Source organism: Neopsephotus bourkii, unplaced genomic scaffold (assembly GCF_033783945.1).
Source record: "Neopsephotus bourkii isolate Nb327-2 ecotype Australia unplaced genomic scaffold, CSIRO-AGI_Nbou_v1 NB_257, whole genome shotgun sequence".
In the NCBI taxonomy this organism is placed as follows: Eukaryota; Metazoa; Chordata; class Aves; order Psittaciformes; family Psittacidae; genus Neopsephotus; species Neopsephotus bourkii.
The window spans coordinates 1304007-1329089 of NW_026900766.1; the positions used below are offsets into that span (position 1 = coordinate 1304007).

At 40.3% G+C, this 25083-nt stretch overlaps 2 protein-coding genes across 7 annotated transcripts in view; both read right to left on the reverse strand.

The window, feature by feature from the left end:
• CROT (carnitine O-octanoyltransferase) overlaps positions 1 to 25083 on the reverse strand; it is a 235564-nt gene that overhangs the window by 112445 nt on the left and 98036 nt on the right. The window lies entirely within an intron of this gene.
• FAM171A1 (family with sequence similarity 171 member A1) overlaps positions 1 to 25083 on the reverse strand; it is a 90466-nt gene that overhangs the window by 21323 nt on the left and 44060 nt on the right. Inside the window, exons 2-4 of one of the 3 annotated variants that reach the window (XM_061346101.1) lie at positions 14891 to 15118; positions 9342 to 9434; positions 4034 to 4192 (exon numbers count right to left, since the gene is read on the reverse strand). In XM_061346101.1, the coding sequence (XP_061202085.1) occupies positions 4034 to 4192; positions 9342 to 9434; positions 14891 to 15118 (480 nt within the window). Of the gene's footprint in view, positions 1 to 4033; positions 4193 to 9341; positions 9435 to 14863; positions 15119 to 25083 lie in introns of those variants that run through there. The other 2 variants (XM_061346103.1, XM_061346102.1) reach the window with 2 other exon arrangements.

A 25083-nucleotide genomic window follows, 5' to 3' on the forward strand; every position in this document is an offset into this window, starting at 1 on the left:
TTCTAACAGTGAGAAAGTCTCAAGGAATGGCTTTTAAATTTGATATCTCTGAGTAACAGCTCACCAAAGTTAAGACATCACCAGGAGAGGGGTGGGAAAGTGGCAGGAAATTGGCAAAGGGAAAGGAAAAAGACAAAACTCCTCAGAATTTTCAGATTCTTCGGATTTTGCAAGAGTTGCCAAACTAAAGACATGGAAAATAACCAGCATGTGGCTTATTTACTATAGCATCTACTCTGACGCACATTTTCCCCAGATTCCAAGGCGAGTGTCACTGCTGCACAGCTGACAAGCAAAGGGGAATGCACGCTGCTTTGATCTACTGTGAATGGCAGGGCAGAAGCATATCTTCCAGAGGAATTAAAGTGCTGAGAAAACAGGCACTCTGAAGATGGCCATATAAGAAAGCCACAGAGCTAACAGAGAGAAAAACAGAAAAATAAGGTTTGGCAATTCAGTTAAGGGGTAGGGAAGGCTGCCAGCCTACCCAAGCATTTGTATATTACAGGTTCCAATGGTGCACAGTATCATCCCCTTACAGCCTTAGAATGTAAAATAGAAATAGAGGAGGGAACCGGTGGGGGGAAAAGTTGTTCCTTTATTCCTGATTATTCAATCCACTGCTTCTGTCATGCACCTATAACTTATGTCAGACTGATATATGCTCCCAGGTCACTGGACTTGAGCCACTAACTTTCTCAGGCTGTATCACAGAAATAAATTCCTGGCACTTAGTATCATAACCTGACTAAGTTATGGCATATTACAAATTCCTTATGACAAAAGGTACAACTTCAGATCTTAGTTATCTGAACCAAGTTTAATATTTAAGATTAAATTATGCATTTTACTTAGATATCAAATGTCTTGAATTTCTCTCTTTCATTACTGTCTTGATAAAGCATATCTGCCTAATATCTGTAAATATGAGTTTTCATCCCCGAAAAAGCATTCTGATTTTGCATCTTTTTTACTTAAGATGTACTGACTTTGCTCTGTGTTGTCTCGTACTGATGCTTTGCTCAGTGCTGGGTTGAACAAGTTATATGAGAAAATGGAAGAAATTTCTGAAATCCACTGACCTCTGCAAGAAGAAATAATCCTTCAGTTTTCCACCTTGCACAGTATGTAAATGCTCATTAAAAAGATAAATCTTTGTCTTTTCTGTAGTAAAGGTAAACTAAAATCAATGCTTATGAAATTCTCACATGCTAAAAAAAATGATAAGCACATGCACAGATTAAATGGGAATGGACTTCAATAAATGCCACCTTTCATTTCTTTCTTGTCATTTTTGACTTCTGGTGACCTGCAAAGAGCTCTCTAATCAGAGGAAAATCCACTGTGATTTAGACTCGACTCTTCATAGAACAGACTACAAATGCAGCAGGAGTAATGGTTATTAGCCAGCTTTGTCCATTGCTGCAGCTGATGGCAAGTTTTGTCTACCTTAGTTAAAAGGACAAGATATTGTGAAACCAATCTGTCCAACTGGTGATTAATACAAACAATAAGCTAATACTGTACAGGCTTGTCACTATGAGCAGCTAAATTCTCGGAATTTTTATGTTGGGAACATGTTGATTCATGCAATGAATTTTCACTGCTCCATATTCAACGCCCAGTTGGGATTTAGTGGAAACTGTTGAACTCATAGATAATAGGTTTTAGTTAAAACAACTGTAAAGTCACTCTGGATTAATACTAGTCAGAGAACTGAGCTCACTGAAACAAATGGGAAGATCTCTCCAAAACTCTACAGACATGTAGAACTGTGAAAGAACAGAGGAGTAACTGGGTGGGGAAGAGAGGTGAGAGACAGAAGAAACGGAGCAGTGTTCAGGAACAGGAACACTCCAGAACTTCCCATGCATGTAAATGATAAGAATTCTAGAAGTTTTGCATATTTTCCTTTTGATAAGAGAAATATTCAAATTACCCCAGCAAGTGGTGATTTCATTTTTTACTTCTGCAAAGGCTTTTCATGTGAAATCTTCACCAAACCACTTGGAGATGAAGGAAAGCAAGTCAACCCAAGTTTAGGATTTTAAAGTTTCATCTTTCCACAGGAGGAGAAACTTCTCATAAAAATGGAGAACATTTCACCTATACTACTGTGCATATACAAATATACTGTATTTGTAGTCTGTATTATATCATACTGAACACTAACACTACATCATTCAAAAAACATGGCTCTTCACAGTCTTTTAAACCCCATCTGCCAGTCTTTTTGGTCTTCTGTGACATACTTTTACTTGAAGGCTAGTAACAGTCAAATCCAGGGCCCCATGCTCAAGTAGAAAAGGCTCTGCCATGCAAGCAAACACGACACTAAAAATCCAGGGGTGCATTCACCTGACTTGTAGGAGGCAAAACAGGAGAAAGATGATATCCTGTCTATCTGGGGGTGTTCAAGGCCAGGTTGGACAGAGCCTTGGGTGACACGGTTTAGTGTGAGGCATCCCCGCCCACGGCAGGGGGGTTGGAACTAGATGATCTTCAGGCCCTTTCCAACCCTAACTATTCTATGATTCTATGTAATTCTCAGGAGAGTGGTCATTTGAAAACTTGGCGAGCCCTATTTTCACTACATAAATGCAAGGGTGGGAAGTTGGGCTGCTGACTACTAAGGAAAGACTTGGGAATCCCACACACATTGTTAACGCTTTGTTCAGGGGGTTTAGAGATAAAAAGAAAGGAGATGAGGAAGGAGACAGACGAATGAGCTCAAGTGCATTCCTTCATTTTAAAAAAGAGATAAAGAGGTATTTGATCATGTCTGAGTATGAAGAGTCAGATAAGACTGATGGCTGAAGATGAGAATAGGGAAATAACAGAGAGAGAGAATGAGATAGGATGAGATGTACTCCCTGGAGCAGACAGAAGTATTGGAGGTGAGGTAGCAGACATTCCTAATCATAATACAAAAGGAGATATTCAGATGTGTACAGAGGGAAGTTTATTTTGCCTTTTTTTTTTTTGGCTTTTTTAGGGAAAAGATAGCAAGCTCAGTATATACACACATGACCTAGCATTCAGTCACCTAGATCAACACATCACAAGTAAACGCATCCTGAGAAACAGCAGGGAGGGACCTCAAGGGGTTATTCAGCCTGCTTCAAAGCAGGCTCTTTACGCCTATGCCATCCTCACAGGTGATTGCCTAACCCTGTCCAATACCCTCAAGCAATTGATTCTAAAGCTTAAACTATTCTCACCATAGCAAGGTTTTCCTCATAACTAGTCTGAATCTCTCTTGCTGCATTGCAAGTCCACAGCTGCTTTCTACATCAACAGGAACATAGAGAAAACATTATTCTCCTTTTCCCAGCAGCATTTTATGAATTTAAAGAGTTCTGTTCCAAATTCTTCTACTTTTCTCTAGCCTACGCAACACCTATTATTTCAATTAGGAGCAAATGAGAAGTGGAAGAAGACTAACAGGCAGTTGCAGTCATAAAAATGTATTACAGCTTTGAACTGAACAGTGGTTGTGTTTCTACTACGAATTTTCATTGTTTTCCCTTTGGTGCTAGATGAATTTGCACATTTTTGGCTGAAGCTAGATTAAAAAGTATTAACCAAGCCATTGAAACAACTCGTAGCTGAAACAACAGAGTATTGAATTCTTGATATATAGGCATTTTATCTACTTTTAGAAAAAAAAATGAAAAGAATTCTGTGGCATCCTCAAGTTAAATTCTCTTTTGTCCCTTCACATTAACTTCCATTCTTGCATGTGAATGTGTGACACATTTGGAAACTTAGCTCTAAGCTACAAGTGTAACAAACTTTTCTGATCTCCCAAGATCAGAGTTTTCACCTTTGCTATTCAGTGGCCCCATTTAAGGGACAGCGAACCTTGCTCTCTTGCTTATTGGAACAGCACTTTGGTAGGGAAGTTGAACCTGTCACATCACACAAATTTTAAAAGAACATTTGCTGGAATGGGGAATGCAAAAAATTGTATGGTCAAAAGTCAATCCTGGGACCAATATGAAATCAGAGCAAAAACAAAGTAGTGGGTTACCTGTTCCATTTCCATCTAATCCCTGCAAATAAGGAAAACTGTCCACTTCCCAGGGTGAACTGGCTGCAGTCAGATATGCTGTCAAATCGCTGTAGCTAGTGTTCTCGGGTAATTTCACAGATCTTCTCTGAAAGTGAACTTGTGGCTGAGTTCGTGCACCTAAAAATAATTAGAAGCGACTTTATATCCAAGGTGGGCAGAATACATAGGTTTGTGCATTTATGGAGGCACGTTTACAGTCTTTTTTATTATAAATTGTGATAGCTTGCGAAGGATAGAGACATCAGAGGGCTATTATGAACGAGGAGGGAAAACAGTATTTTTACATTTATTTTGCACTTGCCATTATTTTTCCACAAGTATTACAGAGCAAAACTGTTAAGGCACCTAATGTCAGAGGCTTTTCTCACTATGTTTTTTTTTCCCCTGGATCACCTCCAATTTCATTACATGCTTATTTTAATGTATATAACCAAAACTAGAACTGAGTTCAGTGGCAGAGCATGTGAAAGCACAGAAAAGCATCCTGTTCACCACATTTGTTTATATTTTGTTTTTTTCCTGAATTCCTGAAATAGCAAGATAAACGTAGTTTATATTCTTGAAAGTGATTTTCTAAGAGACAGTTCCACCTGTAGTCCAAATTAACTTGTGTAATCTCTGTATTTAATTTTTATAAAGCTTTGGCCACGTTACCTACCTCTAGTGCTGAGGGAACAATTGCTTTTCATTTAAATCACTGGATAAAAAGATTTACTTGACAAAACTTGGGTGAAAAGTTTCCACATTTTCCCACATAAAGAACACATCTAAACAGAACCAGATTAGCTGGCATCTTTTCCTCTGTGTTGTACAGTTTGAGTGTTTTTTTCAAGATCACTAGGTGTTAATTGAGGGGTCTTTGCTGCAACATGATTTAAGAGTGTTTTATGTGCTATGGCATTTCATGTCTCATTTAAATCTCAGTTTATAAAGTCAACAGTCTTTTTTCAATGGATGCTCACCATTATCACTGTTCAGCAACACACAGCAAGACTCCATCTGCAAGTTTGTGTGTGCAACATGCAAATTAATTTTTAAATCAAAAGCTATTGTATTCTCTGGAGCTCATTTTGAATATGCACAGAACACACACACACACACACACACACACACCCCAGCACAAAATCAAGAGGCAAGCAGGTTTTTTCTTAATTCGCATTTGACTATGCAGTTCAAAGATGTCAACTCAAAACAATTTTGCTTCTTTTCCCCTATTAGTCTCTGCCAGCACTTTAAGGTTACATGCAACTTCATGGCAAGAAAAATTAAAGAGTTTGACTCCCAACTCCTAAGCTCTGTAACTGCCAATGTCATTAACCAGGAGACTGGAATCTTTTCTTGCATTATTTTCTAGCAGGGGCTCTAGCTATGAGAAAACACAACAATTCCACAGGACAAACTTTGTATCGGCCAACAGGAATCGCTATGTAGGCAGGCAAGTATCTCCAAATGGCTGATCATTGTTTAGCTCTCATGTTTTTGGCAATTCTGCAAGAAAATCCTATAAACCAAGCTTTTCAATTTCTGAAACACGTAAGTATTTACAGCAGGCTCTCAGGACTGGCAGTATCCTCAAGTGTTTAAGAGAGGCATTAAACAACACTCGTGTGAAATAGGTAGAAATCTCCCTTACCCAATTTCTAGGCTTAAACAGAAAACAACATAAAAGACTAAATAAATTGACTGCAATGAACTTGGGGAAGTTTTCTTTCCTGAGTGCTTTGCAATATCACAGTAGTTTGCTATACCTTGGGAACAGATCTGTTCAGGTAGTTGGGAACCTCTGACTGCACTACTGAGCAGGCTCCTACAGCGCATAGTGATAAGCGTTCACAGTAACAAAACAGAAAAAAACCTGAACACAATAAAGAAACTGGCATTAGGATTATCACTAACAGTTCAATGTACAATTGTAGGCAGTCTGAATCTCTGGTTAAGATGACTTATGCAAGTTTCCAAGAACCAGTATATTTCCAAAGATGTGAAGTAATTAAGAATTAAAACTGAAGTAACTGCTGTTGAGTGTCTAACACTGTAGTTTATGTGAAGGCTCTACGGTCTCCTACTAACAAGTAGCTGTTTTGTAGCACTGGGAGAGCACTGAGCTTCCAAATTTTAAATAGATAGGGAGGACTCAGAAAGCCAGTCTTAGCTTCTTGAATCCCAAAGGCAGCACAAAGCATTCCTGTGGCTTAGCCCCAAACCTGGCACAAAAACTTGGATGCAAGTTTTAAGATGAAAGAAACAGCTTCCTCTGTAGATAGTGCTTATACCTACAGTAAATCAGTGCAGAGTAGTTAATTCACACTCTACATTAACAAGCTCTTTGATACTGATATAACACCTGCCACTCACCCTGACTCTAGCCTCAGCTGGATCTCTCCAAATCTGGCAATAGCCTTTGAAGGGGCAGAATACTGGGACCTACCAATGAAAGGCTTGTGAGGGAAGCAGCTACCAGAACTTTCACCTTCTCTCACCACTCTGCCAGAAAATAATCCAGTGTATTCCTTTAGAGGAGGTCACAGAGGATTTGGGGGCATATGTTTAGGAATAGATTTACTAGGGGAATTGGAAGTGGTAAAATGCAGAGACAGACTTGTGCTGACCATACTCTCTTTTTTTTCAACAAGTCAACACTTATCACTGGGAGTGGACTGTTATTGCTTCTACTGAAGGTATTTGGACATCATGCTGGGAAATCTAGTCTAGGTCCTGCTTTGCCTAGAAAGGTTGGACCAGATGATCCTTGAGGTCCCTTCCAAACTGGTATTCCACAATTCCATGATATCTAGTTTTGACTTAAAAAAAACCAAAAACAAAATCCAAACACATTAAAGTATAAAACTGGCATGTGAGCTCTCTCCACTTGGTGAGTGCCATGAGGTAAAAGACTCATAAGCACTGATCATACCTTCCTTAAACTTCTTGTCAACACACTGGCCCTGCGTTGAATCACACAATGATTCAAAGGCTGTCAGCTCCAGTTTGGATGTAACCATCTCAGAGAGTCCCTCTAGGGAACCTCTCATCACACTGAATACATGACAGGTGGCATTACTGGCATTTGAGCTTCAATCTACGCAAAAAAACCACTGAAGTATCATCAGTTTATGCTCTGATTTCTCATGCATCAGAGGCAGATAGAGGGTACCCATACAGCTCCCATTCACTGAATGCTGAAGTTCAGCTCATCACTGGGCTGGTATTAAATAACTTAAATGACACAGTGGCTGGCAAGCTCCATCCCTTGCAATTACTGACAGAGCAGAGCAGCGGAATGCAATGCCATCGTGAAAATGAAGCTGGCTGCATCAACTCAGACAAACCTCTCAATTGCTAATAAGTCGCTTGCTTGCTTAATTATTCAGAAGCAACTGATAACTTACTGTACCAGACAGGTCTTTCTTTCCCTTTGACTGGTGCTTCCAACACCAGTGTTCCCAGTCTGTTCTGGGTATAATGAGTTCTGTTTTGCTCTCATTTTTGCACTGAGGTAACTCCTGATCAGCTCTTTTGAAGCAGTGTGAAATTACTGGGAAACAAATTGGAGAAGTAACAGAGAAAAACTAGGTCACAAGGACCTTTGATCAAGACAAGAGAGGCTCCATTCAAATTTTAGTACAATGTCTATGTCTAGGCTGTCCTTCATTCAGGTTTCACCATAAGAGAATTCCCAAGAAAAGGAGTGTGGGCTGTTCCCATAAGATAGTTTTTACTGGACAAGAGTGAGGGTTCAAATCTCAACCCGTAGAGTACTTGGGGTATCACTTTCCCATTTTATCCTCTTTTTCTGCTATACCAGCAGAACCAGTAATAGTATTCTAATATATATATATATAGGGGACACTCTGGATCAGTTCACTGAAGGGAGCACGATTATGTGGGAAATATTTATGAGTGTCACTCAGTTGTTAAATTGTCCCTCTAGCCTTTTAACATCCCCCATTTATTTGAAGAAAGGAAGCTGTAAATATGAAAAGACTGTTCTTTTAAAGTTAACTGCATAATATTAGCACTTTACAAAAGAGTAAGAGTATTTAATATACTGTGCTAGTAGAATACTGTTGGTAAACAACATTTCATTTCTTGTCTAATGGAATCCCTTGTGGTTTAACAGTTCACTGTCCACCTAATCTACCCCATTAGATAATAACAGCTCTCAAAATTGCAGAATGTCTGTATGGCAGCTGTACTGTTCTCAAGCTCCTTCTGAGCATTCCATCAGCTACCTAATTTGTTTAGTGCTTTTTCAGCTCCAGTTGTATCTACTGCTATCATTAATGAAAAGCCTATTGTATATCTGGATGCTTTCTAACTATAAAAAAAAAGGTGTCAGGAAGGCATAACTGTATTATATTCTCTCAGATAAAACAAAGTTCTCTTAGGATATTACTGAAGGTAGTATTCCCATGCTTATTAATTATCTGGTGGAGTGATGCTAATCATAATACATGGGAATAAGATAAAGTTTATGCACAAGAAGCTCACAGGAAGGATGTGCCTTGTTTTGGCTCATTAAAGGTATCTTTACAAATTTCTGTTCTTACATCAACAGACTTACCTCAGTTGTCACATCAACTGGGCTAAGTCAGGTCTGATCCCTACGTCAGATTAGATTTTATTCTTTACTGCGTAATTCAGGAAACACAGTGTTCATCCTACTGATGCTGTTGCTTCAACTTCTACGTTTGGCCTTATGAAAAGGTGATTCAAACTTTACTCTTCTAATACAGTGGGTTTGCAGACAGTCTGATAAGGGGTCCACAGGAGGTACTTAAGAAAAGTAAGTTTGTATAGGATATACAACAAAGTTGATATGAGAAATTTTTCTATGCCTTAAATTTCTAAGGCCTTCACAGTAGGAAGCAATAAACAAAACCAGTTAAATTTCTCAGACAATAACAACATCAGAAAACATTTTCTGTAAGGGCAGCTAAATGAGGTTAGATATAAAAAAAGAACCAAAACACTTAACAGATAGCAAAATAAATTTCATCTCTAGCTCTCAGACAGCACACTGAAGTCCACACTTGTTTATTACCAAGTGACTTAAATTCCCTAATCACAGCAGTTAGGAATGAATTTAGCTATTAATCAGTTTGGTAAAACCATCCTACAGAAGAGCATTCCTTGGGGAACTCAGAAAAACTCCCAATGAAATACCAGTCTCACCCACAGGATAGAGTTCAGAAAGTATCAGGCTGTCAGGCTTTTTGTTTAGAGACCCTCAAATTTCACTTCTGACTTCCAAGAAACATCATACCTTGAAATCCTGAGACTATCTGGACTACATCATCATAGACCATGAGAGTAGCTGAGCGTTCAGGAAGAAGGCCGAGACTCAGTGAAGAGAACACTGTGGGAGAGAAGTGATTTAAGTGGCATATATTTGAGTTCTTACAAACATAACCCAATAACACTTACTTTCTTTTACATTTTTGCAAAAGCAGGCCACCCAAACTATTACAATCATACTGTATACATGGCAGAAACCATATGCATTTTCTAAACCAAATAATTAGACTGCCAGGGTAATTATTATTGACCTAAACAGCCTGTTCTACACTTCGACTCCTCCAAGTCATGCATGGTAGCTGAAAGCACACAAGACTGCAGAGTGAAGGAGGGTTTTGGGTTATAATTTCCAGCTCCACAGAAACACTTGTCATTACATGACGAGGACTGGAACAGTAACTCAGTCTGACTGCATTATTTTTTCTGTGAAACAGCTATACCTCTTACCTCAGGAAGATATTAATGAAACTTAACTTTTAAATACTTTGAGATTACATAAAAAGTCATACAGAAAGGTAAAGTATGATGAATAAGTCTGAATAATTTGCTTTAAAATACAGCACGTCCCTGCTGAGTCACCACCCAAACTACAGCAGTGTTATATATAGTGGAACTACTGTCTCTATCAGTGGTGCAAAAAGAGACAGATAAATGGTATTTGCTGCAAGAAATTTGCCCGCAAGGACCTCATTTGCCACTGAGTACTGACGTTCCTTACAGGGGGCTGTGTCTGTATGCACACACATCTCTGGAGAGTGAAGATCATGGTATCATTTCATGCTAAGTTCTTCAGACCCAGAAGACCAGAAGTACGTATGGAATTAGCCACCAAGCACATCTGACTCCTACACCCATGAAAACAGTAAGAAGTAAATCTGCCTGCAGTCCATGCATGGCTTTCAAAGGCAGAAGAAGAAAAGGAGATTAACAAGACTAACAATATTTGGAAGTGGGCAGCATCCTACGTTTGCATCTGGAAAGTACTCATCTCATTCTGAAGAGACCACAAGCTGAGGAAGACATTTCCAGAACTGATTAATGGAACACTGCAAGCTCTTCTGATTTTCTGGAGCTTTATAAATTTCCTCTAAACTAATGTGTATTACCTAATACAAAAGACCGTATAGATGTTAGCTACAAATATGGAGACTATTTTAAGAAATAACTTTTTTAAATATTAGAAATTTTAGTATTTGGGAGAAGTACAGAGGAAAGGAGAAGAAACTTGGGAGAAGCACACTGATAAGAACCACCACCTAGAAGATGGTCTTAACATATCTGAGCATTTGAAAAATAGAACAAAGAATCTTGATTGTAAGTACAGCTGAGAATTTTCTTTCCAATGTTGTAGATGTGAAACAGATCTACACATCAGGCAACATAAATAGGAAAGCCTAGAGTAAGTAGCACTAAGGCCACACAATTACGGAATTTGTCTGTCTTTACTCCCAATAACTTAATTTTATGAAGAAAGCTAATATAATTTAGACACCCTGGGGAGCTCACTACAATAAAACATGCCAACATCTTCTTCCTTATATGTCAGACTATAATGCACACGCAACCTCTAAAGTTCCCTCGGGCTTTTCTGCACAATCTTTTCTCAGCACGACAAAGGCAGAAAGTTATAGTTTTTAAGGCCAGAAGGATGATTGTGACGATCCAGTCTCACTCCTGTGTAACCACAGCCTTCCCTGAATTACTGCTTCAGCTCCAATAGCTGAGCTAGCTAGAAAACGTAGAAAAGCTATCAAATTTTCTTTTAAGGTGTCCAGTGTTGAAGAACACACCACAACATCAAAGCTCTAGTAAATAATCATGAGCACAGTTGAACTATGTGCCTTTTTACCCATCAAAATTTACTGAGGTTAGACTTCCAGCCATTTGATCTTCTTTTTATACAAGCCTGCTAGACAGAGGAATTCTCTCATATCCTTTTCTTGTTCTCTGTGTGGGTACTGATGGATTATGATCAAATTACTCCATGAGCTTTCTCTCTGGTGAACAAAATAAATTAAGCACTTCCAAGTCTTTCCCTGAAGCCATATCTTCCAATCTTTTAATCACTCCTGATATAACCCTAGAGACTTAAATATTATTCTTGCAGCCTCGATCCAGAACTGGGTACACATTTTCCTGAGTGGTCGCACCAAGGACAAGTTTTGAAACACTATACCCTGCCTTCTCAGTCTTTACCTTATTTTACAGCTAAGGATCAGATTATTCTACTTTATTGCAGTGCTGAACTGGGAGGTAATATTCAATCGCTCGTCTAGCATGACTCACATGTCATCTGCAGAGGTACTGCTTCTCAGATGAGCTCCCCTCTCCCAGAAGCACTGTGAGCATCCTCTGTTCCTAGGACTACATTTCACCACAGTGAATAACATGCCTTGCTTTGACTGACTGTCCTGGTTTCAGCTTGGAGAGAGTTATTTTTTTCCTAGTAGCTGCTGCAGTGCTGAGTTTCAGCTTTAGTATGAAAACAATGCTGTTCACCCATGTTTAAGTTGTTGCCAAGTAGCGCTTACCCTGATCAAGGACTTTTCAGTCTCATGCTCTGCCAGTGAGAAGGGCACAAGAAGCTAGGAGGAAGCAGAGGCAGGACACCTGAACCAAACTAGCCAAAGGGTTATTCCACACCATAGCACGTCACGCCCAGTATATGCCATGGGCATAAACTGGGGGGGCTGGCCAGGAGGGACCAATCGCTGCTCAGAGACAGGCCTGGTATTGATCAGCAGGCAGTGGGTGTGAGCGAGCAGTTACATGGTACTTAGCTGCTGGCTGGGGTTAAACACAACCATGACCCTATCAGCTTGTATGAACTGTGCTGCCTTAGCAACTTCCCACTGTTCACTGCACACACTGCTCCAACAACATCCTCATAAATAGGGACTACCAGTCACAAATATTTTTCTTCCAAATCATTTAGAAAGGAAAATCTACATGCAGCTAAGAGCAGATAGATGAGCACATCTTCCATCATGAACACTTCAACAGCTCAAGTGATGTTAAATTAATGAACTGTTAATAAGTGGAGCCATGGCTCTGGTGATAAATATTGCAATGGAAAAAAAGATCTTAATCTTTTCCCCCTACCATTTATCTTTATGTAAATAAATAATTTTCCTGCTTAAGTGGTAAAATGCTAGCAATTATTTTGGTTAATACAAGAAAAGTTCACTTCTGGCGAATTAAGGGAACAGAAAACCCTTGATGCTTACTCCTTAAAGCTAATACAATAATATAATGAGTTCAGTAGCTGCACAACTTTTCAATGTAAGATTATAACTAATGCATATTAACTGTGATACAAGCATCGTGACTGCCTGTTCCCCATCATCCAGCCCAGACTGAAAATAACAACAAAAAAATGCCATGGTTTTCAAGACTTCAATACTGTGCTGGTTGCAAGCCGAAGAGGCATTTAAATACAGGGCATTTAAAATACAAACAGTTCTTGGAAAGGTTTTTAAAGACTAGGTATCTTAGTCAATACAAAAACTAACAGCCTAAGTATCTTGGGCCTGAACTTTTTTGTCATGTCCCTCTGAAGGACTAATTCAAAGAACAATCCCATTAAATCTACATAGGGCGTATCAAGTTTTAACTTGTTGTTTCTTTAATCAAGGAAGGGATTAAGTTCAAGGTAAAGAAAGCAAAAGAAAAGATTCTACTCCCAATTAAATCAATGGCAAGCTATCTACCCATTTCAATGGAGGATGACCAGAGGTGAAAGGAATCTATTTTCTGAGGTAAGCTCACATTTCAGCCTTGGAAAGATTTTGTGGAAACTGTATACAATTACTGCTCTTTAAACTTCAATGACTTACCAAAACAACAATGCCATGTTTGATTCCCTTGCCTCAAACTCAGTATTTGAGAAAAAGCAACAAGAGAAAAACCTAACCAAACAAACTCCAGGCCATGGAGGAGTAGGTTGCATTCAAAAGATCTAGGTGCAAGTCAGAAAGATAGGAGACACAAAACAAGAAAAGGTTCAAGCAAGAAAAGGCTATTGCATGCTTTCATCATGTATGATTGTATCTTAAGGAAGTACATGAAGCATGCTGAAGAGGGGAGGTGTCCAGTTGAGATCTGAGTATCTTTAAAGACAGAGCTTTCACAACCTTTCTTGGCAACCTATTCGAATCTTTGACTACAGCTGCTGTAAAGAATTGTCCCCTTTTGTTTATTTGAAACTCTCCTTGCTGCAATGAATTTCAGTTGCTTCTTTGTTTTTCACTATGCACCTAGGAACCTGGCTTAGTCTTCGCTATAGCTCCATTAAGCAGCTGGAAAACGTGGCAGAATATAGCAGAGGAAATGTGGAAGAAATCAGTCTATCTTATCTGAAGCACACAAATGCAGATAAGTAAACAGCATGCTGAAATGCCTAAAGCATAATCCTCAGTTTGAAGAGACTCAAGTCCCTTTCCCCATCTGAAAATACGTTTGCTGCTCCACCTTTCAGCAAGTCACACAGTCCCTCTGGCTGATATTAATAAAGATTATTTAAAAATGATATTAATAAATAAAATATTTAATAAGTAAAACAGGGTTTTAGAAATATTAATATAAATAGGTATTTAAAAAATCTTAATAAATAAAATAAATCTTAATAAATAAAATGGAGCCAAGGCATGGGGCTGAACACTGTCCTGTGATCATTTATATTATTTAAATATTAGCACACTTAAAACCTGGCATGGCTTTGGCATCGGCTAATTATCAGATCTGAGGTGATATTTGGGTGTGATCTGGATATAATACAAGCCTGGGACCATTCCCAAACTACTTGGACTCTAATAGTGGCTGGGGATTAGATGAAAGGCAGAAGAAAACTGAGTACGTGACCTTCACCTAGATGTTATGTCTCAAGGTCTGAAAGCCACCCCCACTCTGTTCTATTTAGCAGTACATAAATAAGTCTTCACGACTCAGAATCCCATTCTGTACAACTAATGCAAAGTCTCCCTCTTCCCATAAAATTGGGGCATTCTGATAAAAACTAACATGCAAGTATTATTGTTACAGTTTTTGTCTGCAGAAGAAACAAATTACGCTAATCAACTTAGAAAAAATCCTTACATCCGGATAACATAACTGCAGATTAAAACTGTCCTATGGGCACAGCCAAGAGTTGAAAAGCCAGGACTCTTTTGTACACTACAGCCTATGGTGCAACAGTTGTTTCTACACCTTGAGAGAGAAACGAATGAGCGTATCACAGCTGCTGAAACAAAACACTTGGAAACAGAGTTCCCATAAAGAAAAAGATCTGGAATAGATTTGCATTTGCTGTGGAGCTCTAAGAGCACCAACAGTTGTTTGAAAACTGATGTAGCCCTGATGCCACAGTTTAACTGAGGAAGAAACCTTGCCTTTTTTGAACAACCCAGATGTTCTTGCTCCCACCCAGGATCACAAGCATTAAACAACACATCATACAAAACTGTGTAGCTTCCTTTAGATGCAAAATCTTACCTCAGAACAAAAATAAAGATCTCTTACCAGGCAATCTTACAGGTTTCCATGGTGCAGAATTTGGCACATATGCATGTTTACTAGCAGTCACTATCAGCTGATTGCCCAGCTTATACTGAAACTTGAGGAAGGCAGTGCCATCTGCTCCTGAGGTTCCAGATGCAATGGAGATCTGGTTGGTAAAAATCTCAATGAAGGCTTCAGTTACTGGCTGATGTGTGCTGGCATCGCTTACATGGACCTTCAGCGTTACTTCTGTAATGACAAACAACCACAGCAATTATTGTCCCAAAAGCTTCTATATTCTATATTCCACTTATGACCCACATGCAGCCAGGCAGCACATCACCAGGGGCAGGCAATACCCCCCTAGATGGGCAACATGTCAATCTCACAGTAGCATCATAATTCTAATTATGCATGCTATCAAACATCATGGATCGTACGGCATCCTAACTCCGTGAGGTCCCTGCCTTCCTGTGCTTCTGCTCAGCCAGCCTTCTCCACCAGCAGTGGGGAGAGGGAAAGGCTGGAAGTCTGCTGTGCTCCCTCACCCCTTCCCCAAAACATTCTCTCTTTGTGTAATGAAGGAACAGAGGACGTCTGCTGTGATGGAAGCCTGGGAACAAAGTGGGCAATGCGTGGCCTGTGTTACAGTCAGAGATTTTGAACTCCAGAAGGAGAGGTTGCGCCAGCTGGGAAAGGACTTCCCTGGCGATGTCTAATCAAGACAGTGAAAACCCACAGGATCAGGTCCTTGTCCTCAAAACACCGGCCAGGTAGGATGCTAGCAGTGAGGAAGAGGGGTACACTTCTGTATCACAGAATCCCAAGGGTTGGAAGGGACCTCAAGAGATCATCTGGTCCAACCCCCCTGCAAGAGCAGGGTAACCTAGAGTACATCACACAGGAACTTGTCCAGGCGGGCCTTGAATAGCTCCAATGTGGGAGACTCCACAACCCCCCTGGGCAACCTGTTCCAGTGCTCTGTCACTCTCACAGTAAAGAAGTTCTTCCTGATGTTAATGTGGAACCTTCTATGCTCCAGTTTACACCCACTGCCCCTTGTCCTATCACTGGACATCACTGAAAAAAGCCTAGCTCCATCATCCTGACACCCACCCGTTACATATTTGTAAACACTGATGAGGCCACCCCTCAGTCTCCTCTTCTCCAAGCTGAAGAGACCCAGCTCCTTCAGCCTCTCCTCATAAGGGAGGTGTTCCACTCCCTTAATCATCCTTGTGGCTCTGTGCTGGACTCTTTCAAGCAGTTCCCTGTCCTTCATGAACTGAGGGGCCCAGAACTGGATGCACTTCCCCCACCACCTCCCAGTTCAGTGGCCTTTTTTCTGAAGGGGCAAACATGTCACAGGCCCTGGTGATACCTGCTTGTCTGCCCTGATACCACTGCATTACCTGTCCCCACATATAAGTGGTGGCTATGAGAAGCAAAGAAGTGATAAGGTTAAGGCAGTCTGGAGAACCACACATCTTGTAGACATGGAGTCAGAAGCTAACACAATGGCTTCATTTTCCTTGAGTAATTTGCAATTTTTCCAGAAACTAATTACTTGTTTAAATGTTTCCAGATGTACAATGTTTGTCTACTCCAGGGCACTCCTATGACTAAACCATGCATTGTGTCACCAGACTTCATTACATAAAGTGGAGTGGCTTGTGCAAGACAGTCCCTGTGGAAGGCATTCCTCTATATCTACGATTATTTTTCTGCCCTCCAATATTTCCTCTGCCTCATGCTGTGAAGAAGCAGCTGTTGCCTTTCTTCAATAACTGACTTAAATGCAATGCTGCATTGAAAAGACGCAGCAACAGTTCAGTGCCTCCACCAAGCCACTCCTTGGATTTTTTCATTTACAGTTGCCTTGTTTTGCTCCATGAGTATCTCCCTCCCTCCCTCTTCTCTCTCCCACTTTCCCTTCTCTCATTCTCATCTTTGGAAATCCTGCTGTGCTTGCATGATCTCCCTCACCTCTGCTTATTCCATTTCCCAAGATAATAGACAGTACCACGTGCAACTCATTTCTTCACGTGCTGCCCAGAAAAGAGAGCATGACCTCCTTTTCATACAAATTTTAAAACAATGTATTGATTTACATAGAACAGTGTTGGTGGTACAGTTCTATTACTACTGTGCATTAGATTTTAAGAAGTTATTTCAGTGTAAGCCCTGAGCCAGAAAGACATAACACCAAGAACCACAAAGAACAAAATCTTTGTTGTGAATTTCAATAGTGAAATGACACAACTGAGTATGCTGACAAACATACTGTAACAATGTATAAATTTAAAAGGATATCAGGATCTAATACGGAAATATCAGCACATCTGTCCTAAGGGCATTTCAGCCAGAAACATATTGGGCCCTTTTATAAGCAGAGACTTTCTGTTTTAATCCTACAGTACAGAAAATACAAATATCAGGCAGCCCTGAACAAAAACCCCATTAGAGACATTCATCATCATTGCAGCCCTCACTTTAGAACTTGGCGATGGTGAAAGCCAGTTTAGAAGGGATCAGCATGAAATACATTCTAGCTGTTAAAGATTCTGGACTTGTTCCCAGTTTTGCATTTAGTAGTCAAAGAAAACAACATATACTGAAAAACAGTGTCCATACACTCTGATGTGCACATACTGAATGCCTCCTTAGAAATCTTGCCTTGACCACCAAGCAACTTGTGAAGTCTTACGCATATGAAAAGCAGCCACATTAATTAAAGGAGGAATGCCTATGTATTTATGTATTTACAAACTGTACATGTATTTACAAACATGAGGGCAAAAAGCAGTATAAGTTATTTTCAAAATGTGCAGGAACAATGCACTTAGATCCAAAGCCAGATAGCTGTGCTGTTAATGTTTCCCACTTTGAATTGCCCAGCAAAGAATGTTGAAGAACAGATGCGGTTAAGAATAATGGGTCATGCATTAAAGAAAAAGCAAGGGAACAGGATAAGCTGAACATTGTGGTTAGTAATTTCAACAACATGAAAGTTTAGTCTTTTCTAAACAACCACATATAAGAAGCAACTAAAGAGCTTTGAAATATTAAATACTAATCAAGGAAGAATATAAGAAAACAAACAGAAGTATCAAATCTATTTAATTCCTTATAGACATTCAAAATTCTAGAATAAACTACTACTAAAATTGATCTAGAAACAAAGACTGATAAACAAAAATTTTCCTGAATACACAAATCTGGATCTCTCTTCCCAAACAAGCGAGCTAGCCACTGGTATCTCCAACAGGAAATTCCTTTATCCTTCACTCTATAGCTATATAGGTGGTTCTGTCTACATCCTTCTCTCTTGCTGATAAGGAAGGATAACAGGTTCCAAAATCCTGTTTCCAAACAAAATGACAAAGGCCATCACCCAAGATGGAAGATGGATGTCCTGAAAGGCAACAGACTGGAACTGCTGTTGTAATCCACAGTCCCTAGATCAGACACTGGGCTTTGTTGGCTTTTTTTCCTCCTTTTTAATATTTAGACTTGTTGGGGCTTTTTTATGACTCAGAAGATAGAGAAAATCCTAGCAGCCTGAACAACCCCAATTCCTTTTCATGTATTATTTTCCCCGACATACGTGAAATGTATACAACTTACTTAACTCAGGGCTTTCTCCCACACAAAAGCTCCTTCTTCTTCTTATCTAATGCAGCACTGAAGTCATGAACAGCAAACCTGCATTATCACAGTGATTTGCACAGCAACAGAATGATTACAAGCTTTAAATTGCAGAGGAATTGTTGAAACAGTGAGTGTGACGAGAACAACCTATAAAAAGAAACTACTAAAAAAAACTTAAAGCTATACAGTAAGTTTGTGAATGGTTAGGAGATACTCAGGACTTCTTAACAGGAAAACTGAAGAAAGAAGAGAGCAGAGGAAAGACAGCAAGTGATCAAAATCACTCTGACCTCAAATTAATAGGGAGGTCTTAGACCGAAGCATTATTATTATAATAAAAGAAGTATTTAATTATAGAAAAGCTGCCTAGAAGACTCATTATTAGCTACAGAATACAGTCTTTCAAATATCTGGCAAACGTATTAGTCTGTACTTTCAGTAAAACAGTGGGAATAAAGCAGATACATTATTCTGGAGTTTTACAGCCTACCACAGCAAGCAGCCCGCCAGAATTAAAGACACATGGACTCTGAGAAGGACGAACATCTGCAGTAGGTGGGGAACATGATGGAGACAGGAAACCAAAAGCACTGCAGAAGGTGACCTCTGAGAACATGAACTGCTAACATGAAGCATGCTTCATTCTTCCACAGATTTGTGATACTGTTTTCTCTCTATTATTGACTACAGCAGGAATATTCAGTTACTAGGATCTGAAGGAGCTTTGCTCTGTGCTGCTAGTGAGGCTCTGTAGGAAGGAAGGGGACATACTGGTGCACAGTGCTGATGTTTCCTCCCTGCAGATCAAAGCAGAGATGGCTGAGGTGACAGTCCCCAGGCTGATGAATTCACCCAGGGCAGGTGACATCTCTCTCACCCCCCAGACAGGCCAGGCTATGCCTGAGCCAATAGCCCCTAGGTAGCAGACAGACCTGGCTCCGGACCAGTGTGCTGTGAATGTGACCCTTTCAAACCTGGGCTCTGGCACGCAGATCCCTGTTAGCTTGCAGGGCACAGGTAGAGCCAGAGTAATTTGCTTGTACCACTAGCGCATGCCCTGTAATATTCCTACATGAATGTTTCCTGTCCAAAGCAAGAGCTACTTAACGTTAACTGTTCATTTCCAGGAGATAAACTACAGGCAAAGATATCCTGTCTGGATGGGCAAAAAGACTCTTGTGTCCCTGTATAAAAGCACTGCTAGGAATGGGCCACACAACGGTTAAATAGTGCAAGCCATCTGGGAAACCCTGCAACTCCACTTCAAGAATCCCAAAGCAAAGTGGGAAAAGGAGGTTAGTAGGAAAACAGCAAATACAGGGTTACAATCCACAAAGAGGACAAGGTTGCTGTATGTATATGCTGAAACAAGTCAAGTCTAAATTTCTCTTCTCACAGTTATAATCCTTTGGTGTCTTTCAGCAACTGCATCTTGCTGTTCAAATGAGTGCAAAAAAACCCTACTAGTTACAGTGAAAACAGCTGCTGAAGTATAACTCCCTCCCAGTTTTCTAGTACTAAATTTATTGTCAGCTGTATAAAAAAATCCCAGCATCTCCAAGGTTATAATTTGGGAAAGTGAAATAGAAAAAGGCAAAAAAAGCCCCAGCATGTTAGCATTCCAATCCAGAGCCCCATCTGTCTTCTTAATCTGATTTTTGAGATTTTGCTAAATCTAAACTTTCTCTGAGCAATCCTTCCAGTGCCATCTGCTTTATGAACCATGCTGCCTTCTCTGAAATACCAGTAACCTTAAGACAACTACTTCTACAGTTGCAATCCCTCTTAAGACTCACAATTGCTCTTTATATTGCTGTGTACTCCCAGTTTGGGAATGGTTTCCTTCAGAACTGGTATAATCAGTGTTGTCATCTATAACTAAACTCCTGAAAAGTTAAAAGCACTGGTTTTGTTTTTTTAAAATAACCAAAAGCACACACAAACCCCACATTCTTCGTAAATTCTATGTAACATTCTCTATAATGTTACATAGAAAGAAAACTCCTGAGCCATCTGAGTGATGGCACACTGTCAAATCTCAAATACTGAAATAAACAGAGAAAAGTTATGACACAGATTGGAAGTCAAAGATGACAATCTTCTTTAGATGCCAATCCTGCAATTTGGTGTGCATACATTTCTCTCAGGCAGACTCTCACTGACGTCTGCTGGACAGATGATCTCTTTTGGGAACATGCTGACACAGGCAGCCTTTATCACTTATCTTTTCCTCTGAGGGTCCCCTATCTATGGACAATGTCAGGATGTTACCAAAGCAAGAGATATTTAAATTATCTAGGTTTTGATTAGAGAAAGAAAACTTCCTGTTCATTTAAAAAAATACCATTATGGACTTTATTTAAAATTGCATCCTCTGCTCTGATTAAGCTTACTGGCAACTTGCCTGGTTTTGAATCCTATGTGCCAAATGGATAAGCCTTTCTGCCTCCTGACCTTTTGCCCAAGTGCAAGGTCACGCCTCAGCAAAACAATAGGATTTTCATTTATCTAAAGGAAAACATTTTCCTAGAAAAAGGAGTGTTTCCCATCCCCTAGCCACAGATGCCAACTCAAGCATTTATGTATCATCATATCTTTGTAATGTACTGTATCAAGAAGGCTCTACTGACAGCCATGCTTCAACATAGTAGCAGAGTATGTTTGTATGAAGAAAAAGGAAACGTGCATAAAATCCTTCCAGAAGCACAGAGTCTGATCTTCACTGATGTTGACACCTGAAAAGTAAGCTCACTAGTACCACCTTAAATAGCAGAAGACTAGATGTGCTTGTAGAATACTCACAGCAAAGACAATGACATCCCTTGCTCAAAACAGGCTCTGGTCCACATGAAACAGGACAAACCAGTGGTGCTACACAGCTTTCCCCTCCACCACAGAAGACCAAGCCTTCAACTGGGTGAGCATCTGCCACTGACTTCCAGGGAACCCAGACATGCAGAGGGTAGGATTCAGAAGGCCTGCTTCCACTCACTGCATGTTCAGTGATTCTTGAGATTATACCAGGGCTGCTGCAGTCCCTAGCATCAAGCAGAATGATACTTCTGTCCACAGCACTGGTCAGAACTCTAGTAAGGACCACACAACACGGTTTGGTTCTCAGGCCCACACTTGAAGGACTTAGAAAGTGGAGGGGTTCAGAGAAGAGCCACATAAAAATCCCTAGTACAGGGAAACAGCCTTGTGACTAGCCATCTTAAGAAGCTGACCTCTTCTTCTACTGAAAGAGAAGGCTGGATGATTATGTGAAACAGGGAAACTTGACAAAACCAGGTCAGCTTTAGTCTTGTTGACAGAGGTACAGTATGACCCAAAATCTATACACTGAACTTCAGCAAATTCAGGTGTCATTTCTTAGCAATAAGAGAACAGCTCGAGAGAGAGCAGACTCATTTGTGCTGACAGATAGTGGGAAGATACTTCTTTTTTAATAGCATTAATTTTAATTCTAAGTGCTTAATTAAGGCTTACAATTAACATTTAGTTCTGGAGTTAAGAGAATTAATGTTTGATTCCAGAACATTTATGAAGACAACCCAAATGGTTGTCTGCAGCGCTTCTGATTTTTTAGCACTACAATCTGAATTCACTAAACACTTTTCTGCTTTACAGGTCGCGGGGAAGACTGTCAGTACTGTCCTGACACACTCTGTCTGCACACTCTGAGCACTTGTAGTGTGATGACTATAATTAACTCCCACACCTCAAGTACATTTTTCCCCAAATGTACAACTGACTGTGATTTCTGAGTTCTTCTTTTATTCCTCATAAATAGTAAGAACTCATGCAATGGGAGCTGCATAGTCCAGTCTCTGAGCTGGCACAGGGAAGCCCATCTGCAATGCTCTTGGGTGGCACATAAGGCTTTTTTTTTTTCCTCTGAAGGACAGGTTGATTTGTCTGCATTCCTCATCTAACATTCCTTGCCACTGCAAGTGCCTCAGGCATTGCTGGCACTGTGACTGGTTCCTCTAGTGTGCACAAATTTCATTTCCAGGGGACAGAAATGGTTTATCTTAACTAAAATAATTAGACTCAATCCACAATATTAAAGCACAGTGGTCTCTGATACAAAGGTCAGACAGGTGGCCTACTTGCCTCTTCAGGTCTAAAATCTAAACAAAGCATTTGAAAACTCAAATGATAAATACATTAGTTAAAGTATCTGCTAGTAATAATGCACACAGATTTTAATCAAATGTCACAAAAGGAACTCCAATATAAAAACTAAAGCAATTTATGCCATATCCAGTGACAACCAGGCAAGTAAACCACCATGTATTCAAAGGGGAGGGAGGGGCAGAGAAAGGATAATAAAATAAAGATATCCATCACACAACTGTCCAACATTTCAAAGAGGATTTGCATATCCTGACCTGCGAGAGCCTGGAGCAGTACCACCAAAATTAATTTATTAGGAAAAAAAAAAAAAAAAAAGGTAGGAATTTGCTTTAATTAAAAAAAGTGAGAGCTATATGCACAATGCCCAGATGAGACTCCAATACCCTATTGTTAAGCAATTAAACAAGCATTTATAATTAACTTGAAACTCACATGGCTATGAAACTCATGAATAGCAATAGTTGCATTAACAGGTCTGCCTTTGATCTCTACAGGAACTGTGCATGATGCAAACTAATTTCATTTCCAAAGCTTGTCTTTTAGACATGGAATTACATAAAATACTGTCATGGAGCACAGATGGAAGTTGCCTTTCAAAGCTTTAGCTTGCCACACACATAATGCGTTCTTTGCAAGACATGAAAACGTAATCCCAACTTAAAACTCTCTTTTTTCCCCTAAGAGAGTCCTTTGAAACTCTGTTTGGAGATCAATACGGAATGAAAAGTTAATGCACTGATATTTTTCAGTTGCTGAGCATTAGAGTTCTCCACTGACTCAAACAAGACCACTGCTGATTTTGCAACATCAGCTCTGAGGATAACAACACATGAGCTCAGCTGCTGCACAGCTTGCAGGGATTTTAAGCCAACTTTATACCTACTGCATCACCAGTCCAACCTGGGGGAGGGCAGAAAGGGAAAGCCTGGATTTGCTTAACCATGAATGGATGTGTTACATTTTCTTGGAACATCTTTTTCCTATCTCTATTATTAACAGTATGCATCTGATGAAAACAATTTAAAGCAGTTGTGTTGTATGACTAAGTGAACCTGTGTATGTGCAGTGGGGCAGGGAGGAGAAAACCAATTCTTCTTGCTTATTTCCCAATCAGCGTTAGTGTAAGGTTTAAACTCTACTTATTTCCAAAACCTAAGCAAAACTAGATATTCCTTTGGAAGAGTGTATTTTTACTCGAGTTGTTTGTCTTTTATTTTACAAACAAACCACTGTAGCAATTCAAACAAACCCAACTCAAGTGACTCTTCTAAATTCCCACTGCAGTCTGCAGGGCAGATTTCTACTTTCATCTCAGTACTCCGCTGGCGAAAGCTAATACAGAGGCAAATTCTTGTGTTAAAATTTTATCCAAGCACTTGCATGACCTCTTTTTTCTTCAAGTAACTAAACAACCAATTTATATTCACTTCACTCCTTGAAGAGGTTATCCCCAACTGGCAGCCAGGAAAATTAAGCCTAGGTGAAGCTATGCATGGGAACAACCTCATTCTTCCCAGCAGCCTGCCCGAGCAGATTTCTGCAAGGTGATTAGGAGCTCAGCACTGCTGCTCAGCTACTCCAGGGCAAAAAACCAGGTGCATCCCCTCCCTTCCCGCCTCCATGGCCTGGTTGCAGACTTCTACTCTGTCTCCTGTGCTGCTCTGCTGCTCCTTGGACCTCGCACTGTGTCAGCTCCATTACTAACCCAGCACAGCACCAGCCTAACAAAACAAAAGGCTTGTCGCCAGGTTATCAGGCTGAGCTGCTGAAGCAACCTGGCTCCAAGTGACATCAGCAGAACGGGCAGGCGTGGCAGCAGAGGGACATGAAGTCTTCTGGCCAAGCACAACACTGGTGGAGGAAAAGGCAGGAATGGTTCCATCCCTGCCAGTTCATGGGCAATTAGGTCTGCCCAGCTGTACCACTGAAACACACCTAGAGAGACCTCAAGTAACTGCACCCCTGTGGTCACTCTGGAAGGCTGCCTGTGCCACTCCCGACCTAAGAAAAGCTTTAGGTCAGTATTTGACATGTACAGTCGCAGCAGACCTTTATTTTGCATTAGTCCCAAATGCCAAATAACTTCCTGGCTGTGGTACCCCTACCACTGCAAAATGGTACCTGGCTCCTTAAGGATAGGATGCTTGTGACAATGCCAAAGGGAAGAGTTTGATTTGGAGTAGCGAGGAATTTCACAGGGGCACTATACAGGGTTTACAGCTGCTCCTGCACACCCAAAAATCTCTGCAGGCACAGCTGGTATTTCTGCCTGGGTGGAGATAGGTTACTGTTTGTTCCTCCTAACCCTAAAAAGCATGCTTTCATTAACATGCCAGCTGCTGCGGCTTCTGTTTTCTCCTCACTGCAGCCAAGGATTAATTGCCCCCCAACTTGTCTATATTGAAACTTTCGTATCCTCCAAA